Genomic DNA, 19,116 nt, shown 5'->3' with positions numbered 1-19,116 from the left:
CTTAAGGCTTTGGGCTCGAGACTTGCATTACAAGGATGAGTCAGCTAAAACTTCTCCACACCTGGGCTCTGACCCTCAGAAGGGCGGGGTCCGAGGCAGGGAGAAGGGAGAGGAGACGAAGGGAATTGAGGAATCATGAGCTGACCCCTCTCCCGCGGCGGGAAGGGCAAGAGGCGCGGCTCCCGCACTGCTTGGGCTGAGAAGGGACTTCCGGGACTGCACACGCGGCCGGCGGGGCGGGGCTCCGGGCCAAGCGCCACCTACGTCGAGCTGCGTGACAATGGGGCGGGCGGCGGAACACGACTGCGACGGCCGGGGCCCTCGGTGGAGGCGGAGCCGCCGCCGCTGCCGCCACAGCCCCGGTCAGGATTTGAAAGATTAAAAACTCCTGGTGGAGAGGGCGGCGGCGTTGAATGTGTGGCGGAAGCGCTGTGGGCCACGGCTCGGCGCCGGGCCGGGCAGCCGGCGGCATCTCCACAGCATGAATTACCCGGGCCACGGGCCTCCCCGAAACCCCGAGCATAACGGCCGGGGCGGCGGCGTTGCCGCCGCTTGGGAGCTGGGCTCGGGTGCGGAGCCGGCGTTCGGCGACAGCGTCTGCTGCTTCGACCACCTGCCCGCCGGGGACCCGGGCGACGACGAGGTGCCCCTGGCCCTGCTGCGCGGGGAGCCCGGACTGCATTTGGCGTCGGGAGCGGAGGACCACAACCACCACCTGGCGCTGGACCCCTGCCTCAGTGACGAGAACTATGACTTCAGCTCGGCCGAGTCGGGCTCCTCGCTGCGCTACTACAGCGAGGGCGAGAGTGGTGGCGGCGGCAGCTCCTCGTCGTTGCACCCGCCGCAGCAGCCGCCGCTGGTCCCGACGAACTCGGGGGGCGGCGGGACGGCGGCAGGGGGGCCCGGGGAGAGGAAGCGCACTCGGCTCGGCGGCGCGGCCGCCCGGCACCGCTACGAGGTGGTGACGGAGCTGGGCCCGGAGGAGGTGCGCTGGTTCTACAAGGAGGACAAGAAGACCTGGAAGCCCTTCATCGGCTACGACTCCCTCCGCATCGAGCTCGCCTTCCGAACCCTGCTGCAGGCCACCGGGGCCCGGGCCCGGGCGCAGGACCCGGACGGCGACCATGTGGGCGGCCCGGCCTCCCCCGCGGGGCCGGCCTCCAGCTCCCTGGAGGACGACGCCGAGGACCGCGTCTGCGGCTTCTGCCCGCGCATTGCCGGGCACGGGCGCGAGATGGAGGAGCTGGTGAACATCGAGCGGGTGTGTGTGCGGGGCGGCCTCTACGAGGTGGATGTGACCCAAGGAGAATGCTACCCGGTGTATTGGAACCGTGAGTAGCCGGCCGGGGGAGGGAGAGGGACGGGCTGCCTCTGCGGGGGCCGACACGCACCCGGGTGGGTTTGGAACTTGACCGCGGAGAGAGCGAGGCGCGTGAGGCCTGGCGTTTAGTCCGAGTAGGGTGGAGACCGTGCAGGCAGCGCCGGCAGGTGAAGGGTAAAGCGAGCAGATGGCAAAACCCCAGCCGCCTGGGGGATACTGCCGGGGTAGCGCCCCCTGGGTCAGCCGGGTGCTGCTGCCATCCCCTGGAGGTGATCCAGGAACGGATGGCCAGCGCCAAAGCTTTAATTTCGTGATCCTACCTGAGCTTCGTCCACCCCGGGATCTGATTCGGTCTCATTTACCCTGAACTGCCTATGATTTAAATACCAGTCTGCCCTCTGGATTGGGAACGTTTGAGAGAATCTGAATCAGCCGTTCAGTTATGGACTTGGGAAAAGAAAATTAATCCCTGGCGGGAAGGGAAAGGAGATAGGTTGTTCCCAGTGGGTGCGTTTGGGGGAGGTGGAAAGCACTGGTTGTGGCAGGTGGAGTCCGCTCACTCTCGCTATGTGGAATACTCGTTTTTCTCTCTCAGGTCCTGTTTACATCTTTCCATTTTTGCCTCTTAACCTTGAAAAGGTACAAGGTTTATGCCTTGGTTTTCTCCTCTGTAAAATAGGGATTACTGTATCTACTTCGTAGGGTTGTTGTGGAGATTAAATGAGGCAATATACCTAAGCGTCTTGGAACTGTGCTTGGTACACACGTGTGATGTAGGTGTTAACAGTAAATCCTTATTCATTACACAACAACACAGTTAGGTTTGTAATTAGGTTAAGGAGGAAGGCCGTCAGAAATATCCACCATTGCATGTAGCAAATGTTTTATATATATACATGTATATAATATTCTATAATAGAAGAAGCTATTGGCCCCCAGTAATTTGTAATATATAGCTATAATTTTTATGGTCCCAGTGGCCTAGCTCAGATGTCTTCCGTACATCTTACAACATTCTGCCTTGTATTAATTATATGTATTGATGACTTAGCTTCCTTTCTGTATGTTTAGCATGTTCTGGGCAAAGTCCATCACCTTTGTCTTCATATTCTCATAGGGCCTAGTGCAGAAAATATTTTTTAAAATAGGTATTGAATTGCATAAGCGATTCTATAATGTTAAAACATTCACGTTAAGCATGAGTCACTAAGATAGCAATTACAATATGTATGAAATCACCAAACAAAATAAGCATAGCAGGAAATTCAGTTTCTTACTACACTTTAAGATGACATTGAAGGCATTTGTTACCACTTTCACAAGGCCAGATTCATATGGGACTTGTCACATCACTCACTCCTTTTGATTATAAGCTCACTAAGGACAAGATATGCTTGTATTCGCTCACTAATTCATCTTTTTCCTTTTTACCAGTATTTGTACATCACGCAGTACTCTTGTGAAGGCAATAGGAAAGGTGAAAAAAAAAGGACAATCCTTACCCTTGAGGAGCTTACCACTAAGTCTTTTCTTCAGATGACCTAGACATCATGATAGATTTTTTTTTTCCTTTGAAGATAGAAGCACAAGGACTTAATTGGAGTCATAAAGTTGGATAAAATGCAGGGCATCCTTGGAGAGGCCTGGAAACCAAGAGATGAATCTTACCTTTAGATCAACTGAAGTATATTCACCTAGAATACTGTGTGCTCTTTTGGTTTATGATAAGATTGTTAATGCTTACACAGTGCTTGACTGTCTACAAAGTGATTTTTCACATTCATTATTTCATAGTGATAGCAAATGAATGCTAATGTTCTTTATATGAAGAAGCGGGCTCAGTGAAATTAATGAACTTGTCCAAGGTCACTCACCTAGAAAGTGGTAAAGAAGTTCATAGTCTAGTGGGGGAATACAGCTCAGTGTCCAAAGAGCATCTGACCCATCTAGGGATGAGGATGTCAGAAAAGCTTCTCAGATTATATGGGACTGAGTCTTCAGGGATGAATTTAATCAGACAGAAGAACCAGGGAGATGGAGAGAAAGGCATACCAGCCAGATGAAGTAACATATGCAAGGATACAGAAGCATTAAACCTCATGGCACTTTGAGGAAATTAGGGCTATACCTGCAGGGGTCAAACCACACAGCTTAGGTTTGGGATTTGACCACCACAGAGACAGACGTGTTTGATTAGGGACATGAGGTGATAGTGAAGGAAGCATCTGCCTGTGAATGGTGCATTTGGGAGAGTAGCTAGGAAAGGAAGAAGGTAGGCATGCAGTGCTAAGGAGTTTGGACTTTACCCTGTATCAGGGAACCAAACACTTGAAGGTTCTCTATTACTTAGATGATTAGTGACAACACGAAGGTTGAATTGGACAGTTGGAGGATATCATTAGAATGCTAGTGTCATAAATCGAGGAACAGTTAGGGTCTACAAAAATTAACCGGAAAGGAAATGCTTAGTCTTCTCAAATCTTCTTTCCTAAATCAGATCACCAATAGACAGACCAATTATAGCTTATAAATTAATTTTCATTTACTGGCATAACAGCAACACCTATTTTGACTCCATTTTAGCATTTTCTAGGTAGTTTTCTGCAAGATACAATCCTGTGGGTGTCCCAAGCCTCCGTATGAGTTGAAAGGAAAATAGTGCTTTTTGTCCATAATTTACTACTTCTCACAAAATCCCATGTAACTTTGTTCTAATTGGCTCTTCAGGTCTTTGTGTATTATGTAAGTTTTCACACCATCTCAGGATGGTTCAGTCCCAGTATGGTCTCTTCAGCCTTTCTTCAAATGGAAGGACTCTTATGAACTTTGCAGCTCTTCACCTTCCTCCTTTTTACTTTTCTTTTTAAACCTTTCTGGAAATTTTCCAAATAGTGGTAATGAAAGGTTAGAAAAGAGTCCAATGTGTTCCTACATACAATGGTGGTAGGATTCTAGTGACTTTTGTGACCTAAGTACACTTTATCTGGGTATTGAAGCCAATACGTTAGCTATCTATGCCTAGTCTAAAAGAAAGGTGTTAATTTAATTTATATTTACTTTTCCTTTTGAATTCTTACTAACAGATAAAATTTGAACCAATTTGGGGTACATGAATTGGAAGGGGAACAAAATTTTTGTCTACCATAGCTAGGAAGCCAATATTATTACATGTGAAAACTTTAATTGTAGGAAACTTATTTTTGTTTATTGACTGTTGAGATATTTTTCTCAATTCATGTAGACATTTTAGATAAAAACCAATCATTGCTGATAATGGCTAAGTGAACTCCCTTGCTCCCTGTGTTTGTTTGTTTTTTTTTTTTTGCGGTACGCGGGTCTCTCACTGCTGTGGCCTCTGTCGTTGCGGAGCATAGGATCCGGACGCGCAGGCTCAGCGGCCGTGGCTCACGGGCCCAGCCACTCCGCGGCATATGGGATCCTCCCAGACCGGGGCACGAACCCGCATCCCTTGCATCAGTAGGCGGACTCCCAACCACTGTGCCACCAGGGAAGCCCGCTCCCTGTGTTTTAACTAAGCTGCTTGTAGCCACCTTATAGGCTTGTCTTGAGAATTATTATTATAACATGCTTAGAACAATAGTAGACACAAAGTACTAGGTGTTAACTATATCTGTGTGGGTCTCAGAAAACTTTGTACCTTACTTGTAGAAACTCACGTGAAGGTTAATAAGACTGGGTATTCAAACTGTTGAGTACCCAGGGTTTGTTGTCACTGGCCTTTACCTCATCACAGGTGAAACGTTTGTCAAGAATAATAACAAGAAATGGCTGAAGCATTTAGTAGTAGGCTATGGGAAGGCATTTGGAACATTATAGAGATATTTGATGAGTTAATAGTTTTAGGACTTCCCTGGTGGCACACTGGTTAAGAATCCACCTGCCAATGCAGGGGACATGGGTTCAAGCCCTTGTCCGGGAAGATCCCACATGCCATGGAGCACGAAGACCCAATGCAGCCAAAAACTAAAAAAACAAAAACAAAACAAAAAACAAACAAACAAAAGAATAGTTTTAAAGCAATTCTGATAGCAGTGATGTGTGCAGTGTGCACTAGGGAATAGGTAGTATCCATTCATTGACTATATTAGTTATTTTTTTTAACTTTATTTTATTTTTATTTTGGCTGTAATGGGTCTTCATTGCTGCATGCAAGCTTTCCCTAGTTGCGGTGAGCAGGGGCTGCTCTTCGTTGCAGTGCGCAGGCTTCTCATTGCAGTGGCTTCTCTTGTTGCAGAGCATGGGCTCTAGCCGCACGGGCTTCAGTAGCCATGGCGTGTGGCATCAGTAGTTGTGGCACACGGGCTTAGTTGCTTTGCGGCATGTGGGATCTTCCCAGACCAGGAATCAAAGCCGTGTCCCCTGCATTGGCAGGCAGATTCTTAACCACTGCGCCACCAGGGAAGTCCTAAATTAGTTATTTAATTGACCAAATATTTATATGAATGTGTAGTTTCCAGAAGCAGTCATTAGTTATAAGCCACAGCTTCCCTCACCCCTGCCCTTCCCCCATTTTGTGTACTGTCAGGCCTATGTACATGATTATAATTCTAAGCCATTTGCAGTTTCAAACACTTAAGAAATTAATCAGTCTTCATGATATGTTGAAGAGAAAATATTATTATCCCAATAAAATATTGGAAAGTGTTATCCCAATAAAAAGATAGAAAAATTAGGGCTTTTTCTTCAAGTACCCAAATTATATGATTTTTATTAACTTGACATAGCTGTAACCATCTCTTAGGTCTTTTTCATTCAAGGGTTAATAACCTTAATAAGTAATAATCCTTTATGAAGCACAAGGCATCAGGGGAAAGTAATAGAGTCCAAGCTGGTAGAAGGTACTCTTTCTTGATCAGTTTCTGCCTTCAGTAAAGCAGAGCTATAGGGACTAGGGATGCCTGACTCTGAAAAATTTGGGAGACTTTTATCTTTTACTCTTTTTAACTGCATTATCTCCCACTAGCTCAGCCTGGAAAGCAGCCTTGGGCTGCACTGGAATTCTGACTGTTCAGGTTTTAGAACCCTGGCAGAAATCTTCTGAGAGCTCCATTCCAGATCAAGCCTGCTTTAGACTTTGTTTCAGAGACCTACTGAAATAGCACAAATATATGAATGACTAGTGGGTGACTTGTGTGGAGGGCAGGACTTGGCACTACCTGACCAAAGCATTCAGGACTTTTCTTTCCCTTTGCATTGTACTATTAGTTTAAAAACTGATCTAATATCAGTTATTGATCCACCTTGTTTGTGTATGGCTCAATTGTGATAATGCATGTTGTGCAAGTTACTTTATATAAATGTTCAGAGTGATTAGTATGCTTTTCTTTCCTCCATCTGTCATCACCCTCTTGTTTCCTCCTTTACTATTTTGCCATAAAAAAAGACTTTTTCTACTCTTCCCTCTTCCAAATTTTATTCCCTGGGTCTTTTATCTTCACATTACACCCTGTAATTTCTGCTTTGCTAAGATCTTTGATGTCTGAAACCCTACGGCTGATTCTTTTCTGTGTAGAGCAAGGAAAAGCTGGATATGCTGTGCTGGTCATGGAATCCTCTGAGAATTATGGTCACTGGGTGAGGAGAGTAGGGGGATAAAAAGGAGAGAGGGAAGTATGGAATGTGTTCACAGGAAGCCTAAGATGAAGATTCCTGGCAGAAGAGATGGGGAGGTAGGCAGTTCTAGAATCCCTGATTGTTGGGCAATCTGATCCAAGACCTTTATCTTTTCATGAGTCTGATGAAATTTAAACTGTGCACTTTATCAAGAAGAACTTCAACACTGATGAAGGTTATAGATACAGTCTCTTCTTTTTTTTTTGCCACAGTACATTCCTAAAAGCTCAGTTAAAAAGTAAAACAAGGAAAAACATTTTTATAGCCACTATATTTAACCTACAATGAGTTTGCCTTGGTAAAGGGAAATTGTGCCTATAAAAGATGTTGAACCACTGACACAAGAGTGGATTAATGGGATGAAAAGCGTAATACAGATACTTTTTTGATGTCCCTGGATTAGGGGACACGTGGAATTCAAAGTGGTAAAACATAGAAATTGCCTGTGCTAGAGAACTAAGGGAAATGGTAGAAATATTGATATGATCATATAAAAATAATTCTGTGTTATGTACTGCTTTCTAATTTTGCCAGATTACCATACGATAAGAATAAACTATACAATCATGAATATTTGTTCTAATATCTTGTTACATTTAACTGTATCTGCATAATCTTTATAATCATTACACTTGTGTGTTCAAATAAACTCTCTTCACTGACTGTTGGGGGCAAGGCCAGTCTTTGGAAATTACAATGTTATTAGTATTTCTGTACCCACGGACCTCAGGTATCTGGAATCTTTGAGAAATATAAATTCCATCTGAATGGATGGCTTTTCCAAATAGTTGAGAGTTAAGCTTTTATTTGCTATCGTAGAATTTTAACTATATGAATGGAAAACGCTCTAATATTACTATTCTCCCTTTGGCTACTTCTCAGTGAACCATCCTTCTGAACATCGATGCAGGTAGTTCTTGGGACACATGATATAGAACAAGGAACTGGATGAACTACGCTAAAACATAAGACTCTAAATCACATGCCATGGAAGGAGCTGCAAAAATAACTTTAGGTGAAGCACAAGGAGCAGAGTTAGAATTACTTCTGAGCCTTGATATACGTAGTTAAATGCAATCCCGCCTTGTATTTTACTACTTACTATAGATAATCAACTTTCAGTTAATATTTTATCGACTGAATACATTATTTGCTTCTCATTCTATAGAATCGCTTATAAGTAGGCCCCGGGTATCCCGTTTCTACCTGATTCACCCACGTAGATCTTCAGGAAAACTTGTATTTTAACAGCTGATATATATGTTAATGTTAAGTACCCCCCACGTTTGTTTATGGTTTGGAAAATGAAATCTTTGCTGTGAATCCAAAGATATTGCAAGGAGAGTCTACTTCAAAGAGATTGTCGAGGACCACTCAGCCTGAGGAAAGCACAGTACACTGCTCAAGCACTTTCAATGGCACTCCCTCTTCCATGCTGGCTCTCCACTACTGAAATGAACCCGTATACATGTCTGGCACTAAATGAGACAGGTGTACGTGTCTGTAATGTTTATGAATCGATTCTTGCCTTTGCTCGACATTTTCATTGTATAGCCACTGTGCTTACTCTTCTTGTTTAAGACTAGCACCACTACCCATGGTTCTGCTCTTTGCCTTTCACTAGAAAAAAATTGGGACCTTATATTTTAGAATATCTTTGAATATAGTTGCAGTTTATTGCAGTTTATTCTTTAACCTGCTTACTGTTTAGCCTCATATTATTTTGTGTAAACTACATTATCTGTTACACTTTTTTGGTGGGGGAGAAGGGTGTAACTGTACCTCATACATAGTGAATGTCCCTAATCCTAGAATACTGTGTTGAATTTTTTAGAATTATGCTAGCCTGCCAGGACTCTGTCTTTTATGGACAGACCTAGAACCCATCAAAGTGTATGGTAGATCACAACATAAAGGGTGGACCTGATTCACAACATTTGTTTTCAGATCAACTCTTAATCCTACCTCAGCTCATCAATTTCATCTCTGCCACCTCCGTTTCAGTTCATACCAGTTTTTCTAGAGAGGCAGTGTTGTACAGTGATTATGAATGTAAATAACCACTGGAGGCAAACTAGGTCCAAATCGCAGCTTTTCTGTGTACTATCTGTGTCACTTTGGGCAACTTAAATGCTCCATGTTTCTTCTGTAAAATGTGGATAAGAGTACCTACCTTTTAGAATTGTTGTAATAAGTTAAAATATTTGAAGATCTTGAAACATCCATGACAAATAGTAAGTTATATATAACAAATGTTTTTATTTCTTCATTTTCCTCTCTCTTCTATCCTTTCAAATTTACAACTCACTTGACATTCTTGGCTTTCAACTCTCCTGTTCCAGTTTGTAGTCTCTTTCCTGATGTAGCAATTTCTTGGCCTGCTATCTTGATAATCAACTGTGAGGTACAGCCCTAGAACTTCTATAGCTGTTGCCTTCTCTTGTGAGAAACTGTGACTGATTTTTGCCTAGTCTTTCAGACCCCTGAAAGAGCTGTACTATCTTGAGTCTTCCTGGCTTGGACCCCAGAGAAGTGCACCAGTCATTCCCTCAGAAAGCTACTGCCTGTGGAAAAGGAAGAATTCTTTCCCATAAAAGCGTTCTAAATTCTTAAGCATCTACTGTTTTTTATTGTGCAGATCTTGTCACCAGATGTAGGGGGTGCTGAGTCCACCCCAAAAGCTCGTTTAAAACATCTACCAGGTATCAGGATTTTTGATACACTAGAGAACTTTACGGCTTTCTTAAAGACGGCTCAGTTTTCAGTCAAGGCAGAGCCAGTAGTGTTCTGGATTTTCTGCCACGTTGACAAAAAAGAAGTGGCCCATAATTCCTCTTACAGTGCAGACCTCAGCTTGAAAACTTTGAGGAATTTCTCTTAATTGACCTGCAGTTGAACCAGCAGTGGTAGGGATGGCAGCTAGATTCTGGCACCTAGTACAAGGTCTAGCTTCAAATGTGAATCTGCCCTTACTCCAGGGGTCTGAAGTGGCCATTCCTTATCCAGCATTAACAGTAAAAGCCAAGTGGGCCCAGAGAAAAGATCTTTGTTGTCAAATTCCCTTAGTTTGAATCTTTGATTTACCATAACTGTATGACTTTGGGCAAGTTATAATTGCTGTGTGGCCCAGCTTCTTTGTAAATGGGGATAATAATTCCTGCTTCACAGGTATATTTGAAGATTCTGTTGAAATACACATGTAGAGTGCCTAGCACAGAACCTGGTTTTAATACATGTTAGCTGTTGTATTTAAGTCAGGCTGGTATACTGGCTCTTGAACTAGAAGCCAAGCCTAGCTTCTGGAAATTAAAAAGTGTGTGGTTGACCTGTTGTATTTTTGAAAAACAAGAGTAGGAGGCTATGGCTCTACCAAAATTACTTCAGCCTAAATTCGATGACCATATATGCACATGACACATACATACACACATACTCCTCCCACTCCCCCCAGCCCCCCACCCCCCTCTATGTATATACATCTATGTTCTCATCTTAAACCAGCTTTATCACCCCTGAGAGTTCAGGGAATCACAATGAAGTATCACACTGCAGAAACCTTAATTCCTTCTGTAGACTCTGAGGTTGAAAAATATGAATACCTTTCCAGGTGAACTAAGGACAGCGGAATACTCTTCAGCCTCTGAATCACCTCTGCTGGATTCCCTTGCCGGTGGAATGGCATCCTGTCTTAGACTAGTAGTTTGCAGATTTCATTGAGCCTAACAGTCACTGGGAGAGTTGTTAAAAATGTAGATTCTTAGATCTCATCCTTGGAAATTAGATTCAAGAGATCTGAGCCTGGGGCCTAAGAGTCTATCTCTTTAATAGGCATCCCTAGTAATTCTGATTGAAGAGGGTTATAGACCTCACATTGATGACACTGTTAGTTCATTAATTCCTCCAGTCTAAATGGCTCAAAGCTGCCTCACCTTGAGTTGTCTTCACATACACTCAGAAAATTACCAGTTCAGCCAATCCAAAGTTGCATTTGAAAGGGTTCTAGAGGAAGTAGCCTTCAACCCACATTTTGTATTTTATTTCATCTCTGTTTTTCTTTTACCTACTTATTTTTGCTGTCCTTCCAATTTAAAACTTCCGTGTCCTTACTGATTTTTCTATCTACTCATTCTATAAATTATTGAGACAGCGGATGAAGTCCCCACCTGTAACTGTCGATTTATTTATTCATTTTAGTTATATTGGTTTTTGTTTCATGTCTTCTGTGGGTTTAAAAAAATTTTTTTATTGAGGTTTAGTTGATTTACAATATTATGTTAGTTTCAGATGTACAACATAGTGATTCAACATTTCTCTAGATTATACTCCATTTAAAGGTACTATAAAATAATAGCTATATTCCTTGCACTGTACAATATATCCCTGAACCTTATTTATTTTATAAGTAGTGGTTTGTACATCTTAATCCCCTACCCTTATCTTGCCCCTTCCTGCTGACCTCTCCCCACTGGTAACCACTAGTTTGCTCTCTATATCTGGGAATCTGTTTCTGTTTCGTTATATTTGTTTGATTTTTAGATTCCACATGTAAGTGATAACAGTATTTATCTTTCTCTGTCTGACTTACTTCAATAAACATAATACTCTCAAGGTCCATCGATGTTGTTGCAAATGGCAACACTTCATTGTTTTTTATGACTGAGTAGTATTCCATCGTGTATATGTGTGTGCATGTTATTACTACATCTTCTTTATCCATTCATCTGTTGATGGACATTTAGGTTGCTTCTGTGTATGTCTTGGCTATTGTAAATAATGCTGCTGTGAACATTGGGGTGCATGTACTTTTCAAATTAGTGTTTTTATTTCCTTTGACTCTATACCCAGGAGGGGAGTTGCTGGATCATATGGTAGTTCTATTTTTAGTTTTTTAGGAACCTCCATACTGTTTTCCACAATGGCTGCAACAATTTACATTCCCACAAAACGGCTTCCTTTTCTCACATTTGCAATAAAGTTTTGTTATTTATGATCTTTTTGATGATTGCCACTCTGACAGGCTTGAGGTGCTATCTCATTGGTTTTGATTTGCATTTCCCTGATGATTAGCAGTGTTGAGCATCTTTTCATGTGCCTGTTGGCCATCTCTGTGTCTTCTGTGGAAAAATGTCTGTTGAGGTCTTATGCCCATTTTTTAATTGGGTCTTTTTTTTTGATATTGAGTTGTATGAGCTGTTTATATATTTTGGATATTAACCCTTTATTGAGCATATCATTTGCAAATATTTTCTCCTATTCAGTAGGCCATTTTTCATTTGTTGATGGTTTTCTTTCCTGTGCAAAAGCTTTTAAATTTGATTAGCTTCCATTTGTTTATTTTTGTCTTAGGAGACAGATCTAAAAAAATATTGCTACAGTTTATGTCAGAGTGTTCTCCCTATGTTCTCTTCTAGGAGTTTTATGGTTTCAGGTCTTACACTTAGGTCTTTAATCCATTTTGAGTTTATTTTTGTACATGATGTGAGAAAACGTTCTAATTTCATTATTTCACATGTAGCTTTCCATTTTTCCCAGCGCCACTTACTGGAGAGACTCTCTTTTCCCCATTGTATAGTCTTGCCTCCTTTGTTGTAGATTAATTGACCATGTGTGCATGGGCTTACATCTGGGCACTCTTTTCTGCTCCATTGATCTATGTGTTGGTTTTTGTGCCAGTAACATACTGTTTTGATGACCATAGCTTTGTACTATAGCCTGAAGTCAGGGAGCATGATTCCTCCAGCTCTGCTCTTCTTTCAGCTATTTGGGGTCTGTTGTGTTTCCATACACATTTTTTTTTTTTTTTTTTTTTGGTACACAGGCCTCTCACTGTTGTGGCCTCTCCCGTTGCGGAGCACAGGCTCCAGACGCACAGGCTCAGCGGCCATGGCTCACGGGCCCAGCTGCTCTGCGGCATGTGGGATCCTCCCGGACTGGGGCATGAACCTGTGTCCCCTGCATCGGCAGGTGGACTCTCAACCACTGCGCCACCAGGGAAGCCCCCATACACATTTTTAAATTGTTTGTTCTAGTTCTGTGAAAAATGCCTTTGGTATTTGGATAGGTGATTGCATTGAATCTGTAGATTGCCTTGGATAGTATAGTCATTTTGACAATATTGACTCTTCCAGTCTAAGAACATGGTATATCTTTCCATCTGTTTGTGTCATCATCGTTTTCTTTCATCACTGTCTTACGTTTTTTGCAGTACAGGTCTTTTACCTCCTTAGATAGGTTTATTCCTAGGTATTTTTTTCTTTTTGATGCAATGGTAAATGGAATTGTCTCTTTAACTTCTCTTCTGATCTTTCATTGTTAGTATATAGAAATGCAGCAGATTTCTGTGTATTAATTTTGTATCCTGAAACTTTACCAGATTCATTGATGAGCTCTAGTAGTTTTCTGATGGCATCTTTAGGATTTTTTATGTGTAGTATGTAATATGCAAACAGTGACAGTTTTACTTCTTCCTTTCCAATGCGGATTCCTTTTATTTCTTTTTCTTGTCTAATTGCTGTGGCTAGGATTTCCAATACTATGTTGAATAAAAGTGATGAGAGTGGACATCTTGTCTTCTTCCTGATCTTAGAGGAAATGCTTTCAGTTTTTCACCATTGAGTATGACATTAGCTAGGGGCTTGTCCTATATGACCTTTACTATGTTTAGGTATGTTACCTCTGTACCCACTTTCTGGAGCATTTTTATCATAAATAAGTGTTGAATTTTGTCAGAAATGTTTTCTGCATCTATTGAGATGATCATATGGTTTTTATTCTTCAATTTGTTAATGTGGTGTATCATATTGATTTTGCCAATGTTGAACCGTCCTTGCATTCCTGGGGAAATTCCACTTAGTCATGTATTGTTTGATTCAGTTTGTTAATACTTTGTTAAGAATTTTTCTGTCTCTGTTCATTCTTTTTTTGTGTGATATATTTGTCTGGTTTTGGTATCAGAGTGATGGTGACCTAATAGAAGGTGTTTGGAAGTGTCCGTTGCTCTGCAATTTTTTGTTTGTTTCTGTTTTATGGAGACCTTTATAAGTCTCAATTCACCTGATCTAATTTTCAGGGCTTTTTTTTGGTGATTATTTTTTTAATTTTTATTTTATATTGGAGTATAGTTTTTTGGTTTTCTGGGGTTTTTTTTTGTTGTTGTTGTTGTTTTTGCCTGTTTGTTTGGCTGCACTGTGTGGCATGTGGGATCTTAGCTCCCCGACCAGGGGTCAAACCCGTGCCCTCTGCAGTGGAAGTGTGGAGTCTTAACCACGGACCACCAGGGAAGTCCCTGTATTGGAGTATAGGTGATTTACAATGTTGTGTTAGTTTCAGGTGTACAGCAAAGTGATTTAGTTATACATATACATATATCTATTTTTCAGATTCTTTTCCCATATAGGTTATTACAGAGCATTGAGTAGAGTTGCCTATGCTATACAGCAGGTCCTTGCTAATTATCTGTTTTATGTATAGTAGTGTGTATATGTTAATTCCAACTTCCTAATTTATCCCTCCCCCTCAACCTTTCCCCACTGGTAACCATAAGTTTGTTTTCTGTTTTGTAAATATGTTCATTTGTACCATTTTTTTAGATTCCACATATAAAGTAATACCATATGATATTTGTCTTTCTCTGTGACTTCATTCAGTATGACACTCTCTAGGTCCATCCATTTCAATGCAAATGGCATTATTTTGTTCTTTTTTATGGCTGAGTAATTCTGTTGTATATATGTACCACATCTTCTTTATCCATTCCTCCATTGATGGGCATTTAGTTTACTTCCATGTCCTGGCTAATATAAATAGTACTGCAGTAAACATTGGGGTGCATGTGTCCTTTCGAATTATGGTTTTCCATAGGCAGAACACTCTTATGACATAAATCACAGCAAGATCCTTTTTGACCCACCTCCTAGAGTAACGGAAATAAAAACAAAAATAAAGGAATGGGACCTAATGAAATTTAAAATTTTTGCACAGCAAAGGAAACCAAAAACAAGATGAAAAGACAGCCCTCAGAATGGGAGAAAATATTTGCAAACAAAGCATCGGACAAAGGATTAATCTCCAAAATACACAAGCAGCTCATGCAGCTCAATATCAAAAAAACAAACAACCCAATCCAAAAATGGGCAGAAGACTTAAACAGAAATTTCTCCAAAGAAGATATACAGATTGCCAACAAACACATGAAAAGATGTTCAACATCACTAATCATTCGAGAAATGCAAATCAAAACTACAATGAGGTATCACCTTACACTGGTCAGAATGGCCATCATCAAAAAATCTACAAACAATAAATGCTGGAGAGGGTGTGGAGAAAAGGGAATCCTCTTGCACTGTTGGTAGGAATGTAAATTGATACAACCACTATGGAGAACAGTATGGAGGTTCCTTAAAAAACTAAAAATAGAACTAACAAATGACCCAGCAATCCCACTACTGAGCATATACACTAAGAAAACCATAATTCAAAAAGAGTCATGTATCACAATGTTCATTGCAGCACCACTTACAATAGCCAGCACATGGAAGCAACCTAAGTGTCCATCGACAGATGAATGGATAAAGAAGATGTGGCACCTATATACAATGGAATATTATTCAGCCATAAAAAGAAATGAAACTGAGTTATTTGTAGTGAGGTGGATAGACCTAGAGTCTGTCACACTGAGTGAAGTAAGTCAGAAAGAGAAAAACAAATACCACATGCTAACACAGATATATGGAATCTAAAAAAAAAAAGAGAAATGGTTCTGATGAACCTAGGGGCAGGACAGGAATAAAGACACAGGTGTAGAGAATGGACTTGAGGACATAGGGAGGGGGAAGGGTAAGCTGGGACGAAGTGAGAGAGTAGCACTGACATATATACACTGCCACATGTAAAATAGATAGCTAGTGGGAAACAGCTGCATAGCACCGGGAGATCAGCTCGGTGCTTTGTGACCACCTAGAGGGGTGGGATAGGGAGATGCAAGAGGGAGGGGATATGGGGATATATGTATCCATATAGCTGATTGACTTTGTTATACATCAGAAACTAACACAACATTGTAAAGCTATTATACTGTAATAAAGATGTTAAAAAAAAAATTATGGTTCTCTCCAGATATATGCCCAGGAGTGGGATTGCTGGATCATATGGTAGCTCTTTTTTTTTTTTTTTTTTTTAGGTAATCTCCATAATGTTCTCCATAGTGGCTGTACCAATTTACATTCTCACCAACAGTGTAGGAGGGTTCCCTCTTCTCCACACCCTCTCCAGCATTTATTGTTTGAAGATTGTTTTGATGATGGCCATTCTGACCAGTGTGAGGTGATACCTCATTGTAGTTTTGTTTGCATTTCTCTAATCATTAGTGATGTTGAGCATCTGTTCGTGTGCCTCTTGGTCATCTGTATGTCTTCTTTTGAGAAATGTCTATTTAGATCTTCTGCCCATTTTTTGATTGGGTTGTTTTTTGTTTTTTTGATACAGAGCTGCATGAGCTGTTTGTATATTTTGGAGATTGTTTGTCAGTCTCTTCATTTGCAAACATATTCTCCCATTCTGTGGGTTGTCTTTTTGTTTTGTTTATTGTTTCCTTTGCTGTGCAGAAGCTTTAAGTTTAATTAGGTTCCATTTGTTTATTTTTGTTTTTATTTTCATTACTCTCGCGGGTGGATCAAAGAATATATTGCTGCCATTTATGTCAGAGAGTGTTCTGCCTATGTTTTCCTCTAAGAGCTTTAGAGTATCCAGTCTTACATTTAGGTCTTTAATCCATTTTGAGTTTATTTTTGTGTATGGTGTTAGAGAATGTTCTAATTTTATTCTTTTACATGTAGCTGTCCAGTTTTGCCAGCACCACTTATTGAAGAGACTGTCTTTTCTGCATTGTATATTCTTGCTGCCTTTGTCATAGATTAGGAGACCATGGGTTCATGGGTTTATCTCTGGGCTTTTTATCCTGTTCCGTTAATCTATATTTCTGTTTTTGTGCCAGTACCATACTGTTTTGATTGGGTGCATATATATTTACAATTGCTAAATCTTCTTGTTGGCTTGATCCTTTGATCATTATGTAATGTCCTTCTTTGTCTCTTGTAAAAATCTTTGTTTTAAAGTCTATTTTTTCTGGTGTAAGTATTGCTATCCCAGCTTTCTTTTGATTTCTATTTGCATAGAATACCTTTTTTCATCCCCTCACTTTCAGTCTGTGTGTGTCTTTAGATCTGAAGCAAGTCATTTATAGGTAACATATATATGGATCTTTTTTTTAATCCATTCAGCCACTTTATGTCTTTTGATTGGAACATTTAGTTCATTTAAATTTAAAATAATTATTAAAGGTATGTACTTACTGCCGTTTTGTTAATTGTTTTGGGGCTGTTTTTGTAGTTCTTTTTTTGTTGTTGTTCTTTCTTTTGTTCTCGTGATTCAATGACTATCTTTAACGTTATGTTTGTATTTCTTTCCCTTTTTTTGTATGTGTATGTATTATAGATTTTTGGTTTGTGATTACCGTGAGGTTTATATATAGCCATATATAGAGTGTGTGTGTGTGTGAGAGAGAGATTATTTTAAGTTGCTGATCTCTCGATTTCAAATGCATTTTAACAACCCTCCATATTTACTCCCCTCCCCTCATGGTTACTGTTTTTGACATATTTTCATCTATTAGTTTTGTGTACCCCTTAACTGCTAATTGTGAGTATAGGTGTTTTACTACCTTTGTCTTTTAATCTTCCTGCTAACTTTGAATTTGATTGGTTTACTAACTATATTTGCCTTTATAGATGAGCTTTTTCCAATCATAATTTTCATGTTTCTATTTGTGGCCTTCTCTTTTTCAGTTAGAGAAGTCCTTTTAACATTTCTTGTAAAGCTGGTTTGGTTGTGTTGAACTCTTTTAGCTTTTGCTTGTCTATTATATTTTTGATCTCCAAATTTGAATGAAAGCCTTGCTGAGTAGAGTATTCTTGGTTGTAGGCTTTTGCTTTTCATAACTCTATGTACTCCCTTCTGGCCTGCAGAATTTCTTCTGGGAAATCAGTTGATGGCCTTATGAGAGTTCCCTTGTACATAACTTATTGCTTTTCTCTTGCTGCTTTTAATATTCTCTCTTTATCTTTAATTTTTGGCATTTTAATTACAACGTATTTTGGTGTGGTCATCTTTGGTTTGATCCTGTTTGGGACTTTGTGTCTCCTAGTCTTGGATCTGTTTGCTTTCCAGGTTAGGAAGGTTTTCAAATATTATGTCTTCAAATATGTTCTCTGCCCCTTTCTCTGTCTCTTCTCCTTCTGGGACTTCCATAATGCAAATGTCAGTACACTTGATGTTGTCCCACAGGTCTCTTAAACTGTGTTTATTTCTTCTTATTTTTTCTGTTTAGCATCAGTGATTTCCAATACTCTGTCTTCCAGCTCACTAATCCTTTCCTCTGTGTCATTTAATCTACTGCTGATTCCGTCTAGTGTATTTTTCTTTTCAGTTATTATATTTTTCATCTCTGTTTGGCTCTTCTTTGTATTCTCTAAATCTTTGTTAAAATTTTTTAACTTCTTTCTCTGTTCATCCATTCTTCTTCTGAGTTCTTTGATCATTTTTACAATCATTACCTTGAACTGTTTCTTAGGTAGATTGCCTATCTCTACTTTACTCAGTTTTTCTTCTCAGGTTTTATCTTGTTCCTTTCTTTGGAACATGATCCTATGTCACCTCACTTTGCTTGATTTCCTTTATGTGTTTTTATGTATCTGGTAGGTTGGTTATGTTTCCTGACTTTGGAGAAGAGGCCTTTTGTAGGAGACGTCCTATGTAACTCAGCAGCTTACTCCCTTCTGGTTACCAGAGCTGTATGTTCTAGGGGTGCCCCCTATGTGGGTTGTGTGATGGGCTGACTATTGTGGGCAGTCTGATATGCATGGCTGGCCCCTGCCTTGTGCAGAGGCTGCCAGCCTCTGGTTGGTGGGGCCAGGTCACAACACAGCTGGCTGTGGAACAAACCCAGGGGGGCCCTGGGTCCCAGTGTGTGTGTGAGACTTTGTGTGCACCCTTTAAGAGTGAAGTTTCTGTTTCCCACAGCTTTCTGGATCTCCTGAAAGTAAGCCTCGCTGTCCTTCAAAGCTAAATGTTCTAGGGGCTTATCTTCCTGGCACTAGATCCCCATG

General features: G+C 40.8%; 1 protein-coding gene across 6 annotated transcripts in view; it reads left to right on the top strand.

Moving 5' to 3' along the window:
- Positions 1 to 385: 385 nt before the first annotated feature.
- Positions 386 to 19,116, top strand: part of DDHD1 (DDHD domain containing 1) — a 93,324-nt gene continuing 74,593 nt past the window's right edge. For all 6 annotated transcript variants that reach the window (XM_081228839.1, XM_081228838.1, XM_081228840.1 and 3 more), the window contains exon 1: positions 386 to 1,331. In XM_081228839.1, coding sequence (XP_081084965.1) covers positions 482 to 1,331 — 850 coding nt within the window. In that variant the 5' untranslated portion in view covers positions 386 to 481. The remainder of the gene's footprint in view (positions 1,332 to 19,116) is intronic.

This window comes from Mesoplodon bidens (genome assembly GCF_964165515.1).
Source record: "Mesoplodon bidens genome assembly, chromosome: 3".
NCBI lineage: Eukaryota > Metazoa > Chordata > Mammalia > Artiodactyla > Ziphiidae > Mesoplodon > Mesoplodon bidens.
The sequence above is the reverse complement of the archived record's forward strand: the minus strand, read 5'-3'. Positions and strand labels throughout refer to the sequence as shown.